This window comes from Opisthocomus hoazin, chromosome 7 (assembly GCF_030867145.1).
Source record: "Opisthocomus hoazin isolate bOpiHoa1 chromosome 7, bOpiHoa1.hap1, whole genome shotgun sequence".
NCBI classification, from domain to species: Eukaryota; Metazoa; Chordata; class Aves; order Opisthocomiformes; family Opisthocomidae; genus Opisthocomus; species Opisthocomus hoazin.
This window is the reverse complement of record NC_134420.1, coordinates 29,842,588-29,858,207: the sequence shown is the minus strand read 5'-3', so window position 1 is coordinate 29,858,207 and position 15,620 is coordinate 29,842,588. Positions and strand designations below refer to the sequence as shown.

The window sequence follows — 15,620 nt, the reverse complement described above, 5'->3', positions numbered from 1 at the left end:
TTATTGGCAAGATCCTGGTGAGAAACGCCTTATTGGAAGAAGGATAGCGAGGAAAAGGATGGTGCCTGCCTGGTCCCATACGCTGGCATGGGCAACAGTCACACAGTATGCTGCGTTACAGTGCTGATAATCGTTCTGCTTCGTGGCAGCAGACACGTGGATCACCTGGTGGGCTGCAGATCTCGTGGCCCTTACACCTTCAGGCAGCAAGCACGCAGGTCTCCAGGCTGGTGGGGCTCCACCATGCTGGCAGGGCTTCACCAGGGCTTCGGGGTGCTGCTGCAATGCCCCAGGGTGACACGTGCACAGGTCTGTCGGATGGGTGGGGTCCTTCATGCTGGCGGGGCCTCACCAGGTATTGGGCATGCACCTAAACTTATGTGTTACGCTTAAACCTCACGGCACGGCCAGGGTTCAACCCTCGACCAACTTGGAAACTGGCTTAAACCTGACCAAGGTGTTTGAATGAAAAGGCAGCAGCAGGCTGCGAGGGAAGGGGACGATTCTCTGGGTCCTGAAGCACGGGGGAACCCCTGTGCGAGGGGATGGGGGATTCACCCTTTGTGATTGTACCCAGCATTACAAATGGTGATCACACTGTAGAACTCACTTCAGGAACATATTCAGAAATACCCTGACTATTGAACCAGCAAACTGTATCCATCATAGAGGAGACAAAGGCCCAAGATAACAGGCCAAGGCCAAACCCTCTATACTCTGCTCCCTAGGAGATGGAAAATAATTACATAGGAAATAAACAATTGCCAAAGCCTTTCTTCACTTAAAAAGAGTCAATTCATAGAGGAAAAGAGATCAAAACTCCCAGCTGTGTTGAAAGCTATAGCTTGTTTTTTTTTTAACAAGTTCTTAAGCCACAGAACGAATGTAGGACCCAGAACAGACCTGATGTTAAAGGAAGATGCTGTAGCATTCAAGGCTATGCATACCTCTCTGATAACCAAGCTTAACTGCTGTGTTGCTTGAAGTTAACTTTATACAATGCATGATACCATGGAAGGTGCTAACACAGGAAAGACAAGAAGATGGTAAAAAATCTATGCATAAATATAACAATGTTGACTTAAGCTGCAGTGTAGAGGCCACCTGGCTATTATACAGAAAAGACAGAGAGATGCAGGAATAAAAAAAAAACAGGTGACTGAGAATTTTGGAAGCTCTTATGAGGGGAAACACTGTGGTGATCCACGTAACAAGCTGAGATGAGAAGGTGCAGGCCAGTGCTGCCCGTATCCCTGGGCTGCAGGATAAACAGCTGGCTAAACCTAACTGGGAGGCCCGCAGGTTGGTTGCGCTTGGCACCTGGTGATGATCTGTCCTTGTCTTTACCTTAGAGCGAAGCAGCATATTCTTAGGAGAAGATCCTTTGGATTGACAGCAGAAATGACAAATGGAGTTGTTTACTTCCAAGAAAATCCTATAAAAACCCGGAAGACCATGACACCGGTGAACTTCAGCACAGACAGTCTTTGCAGCGTGGCATAGGCTGATGCTGTGCTCCTCGGTGTTCCCAGCATCTGAACGGCTATAAGATTGTCTAATGCTATCCCATTTTGCCTTCTAATGTTATCCCCAAAAAGTGGTATTTTAATCAATACTTTACAGAGTCTGGGTGCCTTTCTTATTGGGATCCATAACGAACACTTGCACAGGTGCATTACACCTCTATAAAACACAGCAGCATCTGTTTCTCTCCTCACTACAACCGGGGGGTGGGCAGCAGTCTTCCTGCAGTGGTATTTCTTCTGCATTCACATCCATAAGCTCACTTGTCCCACCTGTAATGTGAGACCAAACCCAAATTATGCTATAGTGAGTCAAGAAACTGTCCTTGCTGCTGTCCTCTTCTCCCCGTCAGCTGAGCAAGGCCCTCCGCTTGCCAGCTGCACTTACACAAATGCGGGGCTGTTTGCGCCTCCTCCCACAGCCAGGAGCGGTGGTGGCTGCTTCATGGGACGGCCGCCGCTCTGATTTCACCACTCTTTCAAAACCTGATTGTGCCCTGACGCCTCCGTCCTGTCCCTGCCTGCGCGCTCGGCCTCAACGCTGCTTCTCCCGCTAAGTCGGACAGGGTGTTGGTAGGGCTGTGCCTCCTCCTGCGCGCACCCACTCCATCTCCACCCGGGCATCCCAGCCGTTCCTCAAGGTGCCTCTCCAGAGTCCGGGGGGTGCGTGGGTGAGAACAAGAGACACATTTAAATGAGGGAGGGAGCCCCTGCAACTGCTCTTTGTACCAGTGGCCACAGAGTCATTCCTCAGCCACCCTAATGCTAATATTTGCATTCCTTCTATGGAGATAAACATTACAGACGGATCTGCTGCAGAGAGGCACAGCACAAAACATGCTCCCTGCTGGCAGAAAGCGCTCTCGTGCCATGCAGCGGTTCCCGAGACTACCCCCAGCCTGCCCCGCTTTCTGCTGCTTCCTCACTCTGCCAATTTCCCGCTTGCTGTGGGAATCATTAGAGCTTTCCCAGCCCTTGTAGCCCAGTTCTTGACTTATTAGCTGGTGTCACAACATCCAGACTATTCCCGCCTCCCCGTTCCTGGAAGCCCTTGTTTCCCTGGCTGGCTTTGGTCATGCTGTCTCCTTGCTCGCCAGAGCTTCTGTTTCCTTTTGGATGTGCTTTTGTATGTTCCAATGGGGTGGGAATAAAAGTGGTAGCCCGAACTTCATGCCGCTTCACCCTCCTCCACTCTGCTGGGAATTTTAACGCAGTGGGAAGCACGCACTGCCAGTGGCATTGCCGGCCTATCTGGGAGGAAAATTTAAATTGCACATGGACTGTCACAGGCACCCCTTCTGCTCCTTGGCGTGGGTGAGGGAGAAGGGAGAGACTTCAACTGTGTGTTCTGGTGCCAAAATAGCTGGGGCTGAGCTTGCTGATAACTGCAGGGAGAAAAGACAACTGGACTCCAGGGAGAAAAAGCGGGGGAGCTTGCAGCTAAAAAGAGGAGAAGGACTCGGAATGGTGAAGGAGCTGTCAAAGTCTCGCTGCACGCAACGCTACTAGAGTACAGCCTCCGAGGAGAGGCAGCAGCAGGGACCTGAGCCATGGTGAGGAGGCAGTGATGGTGCCAAGAGCTGCACGGGAGCGGAGTGGCACTGAGGGAAAAGCAGCGAGCTGCTCTGGCTGGGGTGGCTGTGAGCCGGCAGAGAGGTCTCCGTGCCAGCCCGAGTTCTCCCTGCATCCTGGGACAAGCTTGTCCTCTTGCTCTTCAAGCCATCTTCCCTCTTATGAAATGGGATGCTAATTTTAGTCCTGTGAGGATCCAGAGACATTTTGCTTGGCTTCCACCAATCAAGTGAGAAAATGAAGATGCCCTAAAGGGAGGGAGAGATGCCAAGAGAGGAGGGATAAGAGGAGCCTCAGTCCCGCTGTCCCTGACACACCACGACCTCTGGAGTCCTGTTTCTTCATTCTGGTTCAACATTAACCCAGCGGGGCTGTGACTCTGCTTATTCTGCTCCCTTTGCATTTCCCCTGCAGCCAGGGCTGTACAGCATGGCATGCAACAAAACCAACGTACTGAGGGGCCTGCTCTTTTCCAGCCTTCTGCACCTCACACTGAGCCATGATGGAGGTAAGAATCAGCAGCACAGGGAGGATAGTACCAGTGGGTGACAGGAGGAAGAAAGATGGGGTAATTTCTTTCCAGGGGTAAAGCCGGTGGTAGGTTTTCTTGGTAAGGCAGGAGGACCTTTTAAAAGCTTGAAGTTGGGAGTGAAAGTGTGCCGAGAGTGAAGGGAGCATAGGGCTTCCCTGCATGGAAGGATGCAGTAGCATCCGGCAGCTGGTGTCAACAGCTCAGTGGATTTGGTGGGTCACCTGGGAGATGGTGGGGAAGGGGAACGTCGCTCAGCCCGTGACCACGTGTTACACAACTGTGGGCCTTTTTGGGTTAGAGTTCCTCAGCTGACCTGGATGGCTGCAATTCTCCATTGCCTCCCCAGCTGTCCCTTATCCAGACTTTGGGTCATACGCATATGCCGCCTCCCTGCTCACTGCTCCTTTTCTCTTATCAGAACCTCTAATTCATTGACCTTTTCTTAATATGAGGTGAGGTCATCTCTGACCCACTGCTGGGGGGGGGGGTGGGGGGAAGACCTGTTTACAGGTCTCAAATCAGGGTCTCTGAACATGAAGATGGAACCAAGCTGTGCCTATCGCAGTGGTCTGAGGTTGACAAGATAGAAATATAGTGGCTGGCAGGGAGTGGTAGCAGGCTCCAAGCAAGCTAGCCTCTACCAAATTGCAAATGCGCAGAGCAGCTTTTCCAAGGATAGCAGAGGATTCCTGTCACTTCTGTTGCCTACGTGATGCGAGCCCCAATGGATGTATTATAGAGAGCCTGCTCTGATCATCAGGTGTAGACCTGACAAGGCTTCTCGCCTCTGTATAGTGCACCGGGGAAGGCTGGGCTGTGGGATCATCACATCAGCTGTGTGTGATTCTTGGAAACTGCAAGGGGAGGCACAAAGGGGCCCTCCTGCTGCGAGCACCCCTTTGACTGGCAGTGTTCTGACCCGGTAGTCTTCCTGGAAAAGGGGCAGGCACTGTCACTGCTCAAGCGCCCACGACGTGCCAACAAGGGATTTCTGGAAGAGATGCTTAAGGGAAACCTGGAGCGAGAGTGCCTGGAGGAGACATGCAGTTACGAGGAGGCTTTTGAAGCCCTGGAATCCACTGTTCAGACGGTACGTATGGGTGTTCTCAGGAAACATTCCCTCAGCCAACTCCTGTAGCAGGTCGCATGCGCAGCCAGGGGCTGGGGTCCTACGACTCAACCCTGTGAACCAAAGCTGAGGCTGATGTGTGTGTGCCCCAGGGTGAGCTCAGGCTTTCCTAGGGAGTTTTCCTGCTGGAGCCACTCCAGGGAATGCAGCTCAAAGCTGAGGTTCTTTTGCCTCCCTCTGTATTTTAAGCATGAAGTGAAAAGGAGGGAGTCTTGCAGCTTCCACTAGTTCAGCACGGTGCCGCACAGTTGAGCTGCCGCAGTCCCAGACACTCACCGAAGAGCTGGCTTCCTGACCACTGAGTGCAGGGACCTCAAGCTCCTTTGAGCTGAAGCTTTTGCACAATCCGTCCCTTTTTCTGGCTTCCAGACTCACTCACTCTGCTAAATTTGTTCTGCATCCTTCTGGGATTTGCTCCTAGCCCCAAGGCCAGCATACATGCTGAATTCCATACCCAAGAATAGCAGAGTAAGCAGATAAACAGGAGTCTAGGCCAGCAAGATACAACCTCTGTGGAGTATTTCTAAAGCAATCACCCCCAGGCTGCACAGCAGAGTTGTAGATCCAAAGAGCTGAGCGATACCTGTGTGTGATCTGTGGCCTTAGTTCTAGGTTCAGCTCCTTGGACTTCTGCACTGTAGCCCAGGCTCTGCTTCCTCTGCAGGTTGAGGAAGATTGTAAGCATCTTTGGTCTTTTTAGAAACAGCAGTACTCTCTTGATTCCTGAGTCTGATGAGTAGGAACGTGGTTTTATATCGGGTTTTTTGCTTTGTAAGCCGTAGTAATTGATACCAACAGAGCTAGGTTAGTCTGTTCCATTTGTTGTGATGGGGCATTCTCCTACTGCAGCAGCCAGGCAAGTTCTGATGTTCTGTGTTTCTCCTCTTAAACCTAATTTTTAATTTTGATTTTTTTTTTTTCAGGAAGCATTTTGGTCAAAATACGAAGGTAAGTTGCCTGAAGTCCTGCAGGTGCTATGCTTTCCCTGAGGATGCACTGTCCCATCCTGGAGAGATGGCTCCCTACCCTCGTACAAGAGCTCACTTTCCAGGACAAAGCACATGTGTTTTGTCCCTAAATGATAAACTGGTTCAAACTGCAATGCTTTTTTGGGTTCCTTTCATATAATATATTTCTTTCTTCTTATTTTGCTAGCATGTCAGGGCCTGAGAACGTCCAGGGCAGTTCTGGATGCTTGTCTAGAAGGTAAGAAATTCATGTTGACCTCAATCTCTCAAACACAGCGAGTGCCAGGAACTTGCTTCCTGACGAGTTTGTAAGGAAAAAAAAAATAATCTAAAGTTAGTGAAGCCAGCTAGTTAGAAAAAAACATAGCAGGAGGGGAGTTTGAAAGTTCCTTTCTTCCTCTTTGTTTCCCCGCTAACCACTTCATAAACAGCTGACCTCCCCCATTGAAACAGCGTGGGGTAGATACCACACAGCCAGGTGTCCCCACACCCAGCCTCTCAGAGGGGCTCTGACCTGCGCCTACAGCCAAAGCAAAGCACAGAGCCTCAGGGCAAGCTCCCCTTGATGAGGCAGGAAGAGCTTCAGCTGTGTGCTCTTCCCACCCCACCCCACGAAGAGAATGCCTGTGCTTGGGTAGGCTCCTCCATGCAACAAAAGTTACAGGGATTTGTGGGATGGTACCTCTGACCTTGAAAAACACAACATCAATTTTCACCCGCGCAGGCTTACACCATGTTTGGATTTTGACAGGTAACTGCTCTCTTGGGCTGGGCCTGAACTATCGAGGGACGATTAGCTACACCAAATCAGGGACTGAATGTCAAGTGTGGACAAGCAAATATCCACATATACCTAAGTAAGTTCATCTCCTGCATACCCTGAAAGGGTTCTCCAGGGTATCCCTTTCTTCCTAGCCTAACCAGCTTTTTCTCACAGATTTAATGCCACCATTCATCCCAACCTCATTGAGAACTACTGCAGGAACCCGGACAACAACTCAGAAGGCCCATGGTGCTACACCCGAGACCCAACGGTGGAACGGGAGGAGTGTCCCATCCCAGTGTGTGGTATGCCTCAGCACTATGCCCCAGCAAGGCCTTCACTGGCAGGGAACACTGCCCTGAGACTCATACTACATGTGTCAAGGAAGAGGAGAGGGTTAGGAGGGAGGAATCTTAAATGAACAGAAGTCAGTTGGAACAGAGCAGCTGTGTCTTAAAGGGTAAAGGAACTGAAGAGAAGTCTTAGAGTTACCCATAGATCTAACTTGGCTAAATTCCTCTAATGTGCTGTTTTCTCTAGACTACACTAATCTAGATCTAAATTAAATCTGGTATCAGCAGTCCCCTGGAATCTACTACAGTTTTGCCAGTCGAAGCACCCAAAAATCCTGGCTCAGCTGCCTCTAACTTGTGACAGCAATGAGTCATACTGGTTTTTTTTGTCTGAATTTCCACCTTTAGGACAAAACCATTACAACTTGTGCTTGGCTGCCTGCCTTCATGTTCACTCACAGAGAGGGAAGCAGTTTAATTCTCTCATCGTTGCACTTCACAGGATGGAGAACCATCCTCCTACACTTACACCTTTCCACTCCTCTACAAGACAGAGCTATCTCCCCTGGGGCTTGGCCTCCATCTCACAACTGGTAGAAAGCAGAGAACTTTCTCACAACGGAAGTTTCTCTTACAAAAGCAAAGACTGGAGGCAACAACTCTTATAAGTGAAAGTCAGAGAGGTCAGCAACCATTTTAACCAAGGGGTGTTCTGAAGTTTTAAACATCGTTACCATTGCCCTAGTCTGCAATACGGCAAACTGGAAAGAGATACTGCTCTGCTTTGGGGTGATCAGGCACCTGCACTCTCTCTAGTCACTAGTTTCTGATCTACAGTAGCTTACTGTTATACTTATACATGCATGGATATGGCAGGACTAGAAAATCCTTGGTTTTGTGCACAGTTCCTTTGCAATTATGTTGACATGAGTCAATCTCACACAGAAGCAGCCTCAGTAACTTAGGTGAATGCTACTTGCTCAGTGGCTGTTGTGCCCCAAGGTGAGTAGTCAGAGGTCCTCTCTTCACATGCGGATTCCCCCAGTGCACAAGGAGAAGGCAGCCTGAGGCCAAGCAACTGCCACAGAACAGATTACCTGGTGCCCAGTCACTCAGGAAACACTGCTTAAAGCTTAGAGCCGTTAGGACACTTGCAAGAAAAAGTGTGGAAATTCTGGCATAAAAATTTTTTTCTCTTATCACTAGATATGGAAACATTAGCAAAAGTTAAATTTGCTATTTTAGTAGCACAACACCGTAAAAGGCTTCCCCAAATAAGGTCTAGTCATACACTGGAGAAAAAGACACTGGAGGTTTTACCACAGCAGCACTATGATGCCTGAGGCACCTACCCATCCCTTGAGCTGGTTCTCAAAGATACAGCAGAAAGGAAAACAGTATCTTCGCACATCTTAGTGGCAAAGATGAGTGCGACAAATAGTGCCGCCCTTGTCTTACCTGCTGTTGAACCACCTCTGACACTGCAATATTGTCGAGAGCCACTACATGCATTGGAGCACGGTGGGAGCTCCCAAACATAATAGGATGCCCCATGGAACTCTGGGCTTTAGTAAAGGGGCTAATGGTGCTTCTGTGTGCAAAGCTATGGCTTAAATCACAGCTTTCTGCCTTTCCAGGTCAAGAAAAGACAACTGTTGAATTTACTCCACGGGTCACACAACCAGCCCCAGTGGAGCCCTGTGAACAAGAGAAAGGCATCTTTTACACTGGGACCCTCTCAGTCGCTGTATCTGGAGCTAAGTGCTTGCCGTGGAATTCTGAGAAAGCCAGAGAGGTGCTCCATGGAAAACACATTGACCCAGAGGTGACGCTGCTGGAGAATTACTGTCGGAATCCAGACGGAGATGAAGAGGGTGTCTGGTGTGTCACAGCTGAACCACCCAACTTTGAATATTGTGATCTGCACTACTGCGGTGAGAAGCCTGCATTGGTTGGGGTAGGCACGCTTGTGAGGCAGTGGCAAACAAAAGCAGTACCTGTGACTAGGGTGAAGCACTTGGCCTGGGGGGCACAGACAAGGAAACATATACACCACATATGTGGAAGTCCCGTTTGTCCAGATACCACACGTACTAACCTGCTGTGCATGTATAGAGCTGCTATGTGTCTCAGGTGTTCTCTTCCTGAAAACTCAGAAGGGTGGACAAGGAGCATTAAAAAGAGCATTGTTTTTAAAACATCATTCCTTCATCAGACCAGCTGTGTGTGGAAAGGAACATTTCCATTCCTGATTATAGAAACTGCAGCTAGGCCTTTTACCATGTTTGTCTTTTTGTCTCTCTCAGACAGCTCGCTAGAGGATGGGAACGACCAGTTAGGGGGAATATCAGGACGTACTACCCTTCCTCAGGAGTTCAAAACCTTCTTTGATGACAAAACTTTTGGTTCAGGCGAAGCAGGTGAGCAAAAACTCTAGATACAGAATCACAGTTCATAGAAAGACTGCAAACTTCTTCCCACAGGGCTCTCGCTGTTCCTCACAAATAAACACCAGCTTGCCAAATGCTGTCAAAAGCAGTGGGAGATATTTAAATTCCTTGAAGGACCCTCAGAAGTCAATCTCCAGTTATGATCCTGGAGCTTGTAAGCGCTTTCTTCCTAGGCTCTTCCAGCTTAGCATGCTGACTACAGACAATTATTTCTCCACGGTGAATCAGGTAGAGTAACAAAGCCAGATTGCCTGTTTTTTCAGACTGCGGCACTCGTCCTTTATTTGAGCAGAAAAAAGTAACGGACAAAAGTGAGAAGGAGCTGCTGGAGTCCTACAGAGGAGGCAGAGTCGTCCATGGCGATGACGCAGAAGTTGGCAGCTCTCCCTGGTAAGCATTATAGAGAATTGCATCTCTCTCCGGTTCAACCACGGGGAAATAAACGGGCTCTCCCATGTCCAGCAGCATGAGGGCATTATGGCTTCTAACTAAAGCTTCCCCAATTGGTCGACAGGGCTGGACTAAAATAGCTGGAATGAAACTCTTCTTGAGCCAAGCATGCAACCATCTGGGAAAGCAAAAGTGCTGGGGTGTTTCATCTTTGTCTCTTCCTTTTTCCAGCTTTGCTGGAGCAGTGAGGATGAGAAGCCTCTAGAGGTGAATGAAAGAGGGTAAATAGCCTACTACACAGAATATACATGTCCAGGGAAGACTTTTGCTAGAGAGCCACTCACGCAGTTGTCTTTGTCGGTATAGCACAACGCTCTTCCCTAGCCACTGCAAATTCTGCTCTTTCTGCATGACACTAAGCCACCTCCAGCCATACACACCTTTAGTCCTGCTGTCTTCCTGCCTCCTTGTCTGTCTCTCAGGCAGGTGATGCTCTACAAAAAGAGTCCTCAAGAGCTGCTTTGTGGTGCCAGCCTCATCAGTGACAGCTGGGTCTTGACTGCTGCTCATTGTCTTTATTATCCACCCTGGGACAAGAACTTAACCACAAATGACATCCTGGTGCGGATTGGCAAGCACGTAAGAGCAAAGTAAGAGCCTGGACAAACAGAGTGAACTAGCCTTCCTCTTGGAGTAATGAGATACAGTGAGGTTGGGCTATCATTCTGTATCCAAGGAAACGCACACAGACAATGTCACATGCCTCTCAATAACGGGATCTAATGGAGCTGGCATCTGCTGCTCTTGAGGATCCTAAAGGTTGAAATGAAAAGGAGGACAGAAGCATGGGAAGTCTAAAGGGGTGCTTCAGTGTAAAGACAGTATTGTCTCAGAGAGTACAAAGCACCTGAGAATATCACGAACCCCAGAAGACTCTCAGTTGCTACTGTACAGCGAGTTCTTTCTTTCATGACTATTTCAGATATGAGAAGAATAAAGAGAAGATTGCTCTGTTGGATAAAATCATCATCCATCCGAAGTATAACTGGAAAGAGAACATGGACCGAGATATTGCACTCATGCACTTGAAGAGACCCATCATCTTCAGTGACTACATCCATCCTGTCTGCCTGCCTACCAAAGAGGTCGTGCAGAGGTGAGGAGACTGTCCCACAGTCCTAAAACATACAGGCTACAAAAGCCTCCTTTGGGCCTTCAAAACAGACAGAAAAAATTTGCCTTATTAAGGTTATTTGCAGCAAGAGAGACAAGTAGGAGAAAGCTGTTGCAATACCTCAGATTATACTCATGCTTCCTTCCACAGGCTGATGCTGGCAGGTTACAAAGGGCGGGTAACTGGTTGGGGCAACTTGAAAGAAACATGGGCCACTAGCCCAAACAACCTGCCCACAGTTCTGCAACAGCTCAACGTGCCCATCGTAGACCAAGACACCTGCAAGGCATCCACCAAAGTTAAAGTTACTGACAACATGTTCTGTGCAGGTAAGTAGCGCTGGAGACACAGGGCCAACTTGCCACGGAAGACAAGGGCTCCGAACTCCTGGTGGGGCTCATGCAGCAAGGTTTCTTTCTGATAAATTTCCAAATGCCCTCCATAAAGAATAACTTTCCTATGATAAGAACTTTTTCAGCTTTCAGAAAATGTGAAGGCTGGAGAACTTAAAGCTATGAACAAAGTTTATACCACCAGGCTGTGTCAGGCCAACCACTCTGCTAGATATCAGCAACAGCTGTCTGAGAACAGAGCACATATAAAATCATATTTTCACCAGTATGTGGAACAGTTAAGTGACTTCCTAAATTAAAAGCTGCACACCAGTTACCCTATGCAGTAGCCAAACCACCCCCCTTCTCTGCTAGCCCGTCTCAGCCTTTTGGAGCCTATTCATACTTTGGCCCCACAACTTCTGTGGCAACAGGCTCCACAGATAAGTTAGACATTTGCAAAAAATGTAATTCCTCAGGTTCTGTTAAATTTCCTAATAAATTTGAAGAGGTACACATCTGTACTCATAACTTCAGAAAAAAATTTTTCTTCTCCATGCCATATGCTATTTTATGGACCCTTTACAGCTCTGCCATTTCTCTTCCAAGATGAGAAGCGTTTATTTAATCTTTCCTAATATAGAAGGCATTCTGTACTCCTGATACTCCTTGTTGTAACTTCCTAAATCTCTTCTGGCACTATATCCTTTTTGAGAGAGAACAGACATGAACACAGAATTCAAGATACAAAAAGACTATGGATTTATGTACCGATTTAATACTTTCTGCTGTATTCCTCATTTATGCAGAATCAGTTCCTACAAGCAAATCTCCAATGATATTTGACCAAGTTTGTGCTGCTTGCATCTAATAACACATACGATTGCTTGAGTTACGAGGGAAGCTAATTTCATGAGTACACTGATAATACAGTTTTCTTATTTTTTTCCTAGATAACATTCTTGAAAAATAGCCAAGATGCAGACATGCAGCAGAAAAGGGGAGACACGGGTGATGGGAAAATGCAAACATACTGCCTAGTTCACCAAGAATTAAAGTGAAATCCCTTTCCTCTTCATAGTGAGACTGCAGGAAGACAGTCAGTGAGTCACGGGGGAGAGATGGAGCAGAGCCTGCAAAGTGACAGGAAGGTGAAAGTGAGGACAGCAATGTGCCTCTACAGTAAATAGAATGGAAGAACAGTATACATAAATTACACACAAAAGTTGCTAAGAGAAAGGCAAAGTAGCTCAAGCTACAGCTGTTGAACACAGTAGCAGCTGACACTAACAGCAGTTCTGATGAAAGAAAACAGGAATGAGAGCAAAGTGTGGAAGAACATGGTGGATTCTGGAATGTTGGAAAGACAGAAGCAGAGTTAGCTGGTTTACATATAATATACAAAACAAACCAGTTTTCTAAATTTAAAGTCCAGTAGTTGGCAGAAGCAGTAAGCAATCTCATGGGTCTCAGAAAAATTTATATTCAAGGACAAGATGGCCAACACCAGCCACTCCCCCTACAGTCAAATGCCCAACTTTCTTCTTGCCTATAGGCTACAGTCCTGAAGACTCCAAGAGAGGAGATGCCTGTGAAGGGGACAGTGGGGGACCTTTTGTAATGAAGGTACGTTCAACAAGTTCAAGCTCATAAAACATACAGAGCTAGCTTTGTGCTACGCTGACCTGTCATACTAGTCTAAAAAACATCAGCAGAGATGGAGACTGCCAAGTGGCTGGAGCAAACCCATCTCATGCCCAAGCTGAGCAATTGAGATGAATCCTGCAGTCATCCAGCCCCTTTTCTGTGTTGGGTTCTCAGCACATTTGGAGATCAGCTGCAGAATGCAGGAGTGATGGCCAATTCTCACTTAGAGGTTTAAGAGTAGGGACAAAATTACTCCAACAAGCTATGTTATCTAGTAGATGCCAGTCTGAATTCCAAGCAGTATCCCATCACTCAACAGGCTGGGACGCATACAAGACTTAGATCTTAAAGTCTGTAGCTCCTTATGCCAATCCCATTTTTCTTTGCTTTAGAACCCAGACGACAACCGTTGGTATCAAGTGGGAATAGTTTCATGGGGAGAAGGCTGTGACAGAGATGGCAAATACGGATTTTACACTCATGTATTCCGCCTGAAAAAGTGGATGAGAAAAGCCATCGAAAACCATGGGCGATAGAGGAAGCGTTTACCTTGCTTGCTCTCAGTTTTGCTACAATGCTCCACTTCTTAAAAACATGCATAGAAGATCCTGAAGTAAAACAGTTATAGCCTTACAACTCGACGAAGGAAAGTGTTCTCCCTTGAAAATAAAAGTTTTCAAACCCATCTTCTTACTTTTGTTCGTGCTGAGTTTAGTTGCACTTGAATCTAAGCCACAACAGTAGCCAGGAGTACCAACAGAATGGCACTAGTTGGACTGCTAATTACCTGCTGTACTTTGAACAAGCTCTCCTCCCTTCTATCAGCTATAATCATGAACAGCTTTTAGACCTCAGATGATTGCTTTAGATCAGTCACAGTAAGCGTGACTGCCCTCAGGCACTGTCCATTTCCTCGTTTCAAGTCAACTCATTTTCTGTTCTAGAAATTGAGCCAAGCATGTACTGGAGACAACACCGTACAGTAACTGTGGCATTGCACAAAACACCAGTATTAATTTCAAAAGTAAAGCAACTATAACGTGTTTTGATAAGACAGACACTGTTCTCAGCTACAATAGCAGACAACAAAATACCAGCACCACCATTTACAAGGTTAGCATCTTAAGAAGTTACAGATGCCAGCTGTATGCAATTCATCCTACGGAGAAATACGGGCTTGAATATATTAAGTGGTACTTCCATTCCTGTACAGCAGTAACTTTCTACATGGCAGGTGGTGCTGGGTCCTCAAAATGTATTTTCTACCTGCATAGCAAGATTCAGAAGGAAGCAATTAATGCATAGTCATTATGAAAGGGCCTCCAGTGGAAGCATCCTGCACTACACCTGTTTGGTTGCCTTATAAAGGCTGTTTAGGGATCACTCCCCAAAAGAAGCGTCAGTTCTTTCACAGACTCCTCTTTAGCAGCAATTTGTGGACCTCCAAGGACCCAGCAGTACAGCCGTAAACACACACTCTAGACTAGCCAATTTGTTCAGCCCAATTTTCTCCTTAAGTAATCACAGGATTTGGAAACTGTCCTTGCTCCCTCTAACACCCCATTCCTAAAATCCTCACTCAGTGCCACCAAGTCACAGAAACAGGCAACAGTGAAGTTTTGTTGTGCTTCATACAGAGTATTAAGAGCAGAGTGACTATGTTGAAAAAGTGACAGTAGAGGTAACCATCTGAAATTAGCTGGATATAAACAAAGTTATTGATCAATTACTGTCTGGCCACCTCCATGAAGATGGCTCATTTGGGAACCAACTTGAAGACAGCCCAATCTGATCGCCCGAAGAAAGCATAAAAACAACCTCTTAAAGATATCTGAAGAAAGAAACCTGAAGAGCTCAAGTTTCAACAGCTGTTTAGAGTCATTGATAACCACCAGCATCAGACACTGAAAATGTTTAGCCCTTCTAATGTTTAAATTTTTAGTCTCACCCTTACACTGCTATCTAATAATCTGCAAGAAATTGCGTATCTAAGAGGGGAACCAGGACCACACATTTTCTGGAATAAGTCACTGTTAATACTGACTTGTTATAAACAATACAGAGGAATCATTTTTAAAATTCAGTTTAATGGTATTTAAATATTGTCTGGGCTAAAGATTAGGCTTTATTAATTTATGTGCACAAGTTTTAGTTCAGAACTCCACTACAGAGACACAGGGCAAAAACTCACTCGTAGTAAGCAACTATATCTTCTGCTACTCAATTATTCCTGTATTTCACTTCCAATTCAGCTTCAAATTTAAAACAGTTGTATGCAGGTTTGCAGGCATTGCTGTTTTAACATCCTGAGGTAATTAACAAATAGCTCTTCAGAACATCTGCTGGACATAGTAAAGGAACATATAGATTAATTTAAATGTCAGTAAGTTTCAAAACGTAGCAAGTGACTGAGAGGTAGTGGCAGTAATTCTAGTGCCAGCCAACACAAACTATTCAAAAACAGCCCCAGTTTAAGTGCTCAAAGCCTTAGCACATACCAGTAAGGGCCAAACCTCCACTTGTCATACAGTTCTTTTCCACAAGAAAGTGCATGCCCACTTCAGGTTAGGAGACTACGACTACTAAATCAAGGTGGTGGAGCAATGAAGGGCATCACGTCAATTAACACAGGATGGAGAACGCTCGCAAGTCACCTGCTATCCCAGTGTACAAACTCACCATAAGCACTAAGCAGTATTACGCCAACTGCAATCCCAGCCTAGGGGTCCTGTAAAAGGAAGATTTCAGCCATTCGCAGAAGCTCTGGCACAGATCTGTTGTACAGGTACTAATTTAAAGCCACATGTTTACTGTAATCAGGCAAGATAGTTTCAGTAACAGCCCTGA

At 46.8% G+C, this 15,620-nt stretch overlaps 1 protein-coding gene across 1 annotated transcript; it reads left to right on the top strand.

Moving 5' to 3' along the window:
* Nucleotides 1-3,445: 3,445 nt before the first annotated feature.
* F2 (coagulation factor II, thrombin) lies at nucleotides 3,446-13,458 on the top strand. The gene is made up of 14 exons (XM_009933061.2): nucleotides 3,446-3,603; nucleotides 4,554-4,717; nucleotides 5,680-5,704; nucleotides 5,912-5,962; nucleotides 6,476-6,581; nucleotides 6,662-6,792; nucleotides 8,418-8,714; nucleotides 9,087-9,200; nucleotides 9,494-9,620; nucleotides 10,103-10,270; nucleotides 10,603-10,776; nucleotides 10,945-11,123; nucleotides 12,682-12,752; nucleotides 13,166-13,458. Exons 1-14 carry the CDS (start codon nucleotides 3,525-3,527, stop codon nucleotides 13,307-13,309), a joined length of 1,830 nt encoding a protein of 609 aa, XP_009931363.1. The 5' UTR covers nucleotides 3,446-3,524; the 3' UTR covers nucleotides 13,310-13,458.
* Nucleotides 13,459-15,620: the final 2,162 nt, after the last annotated feature.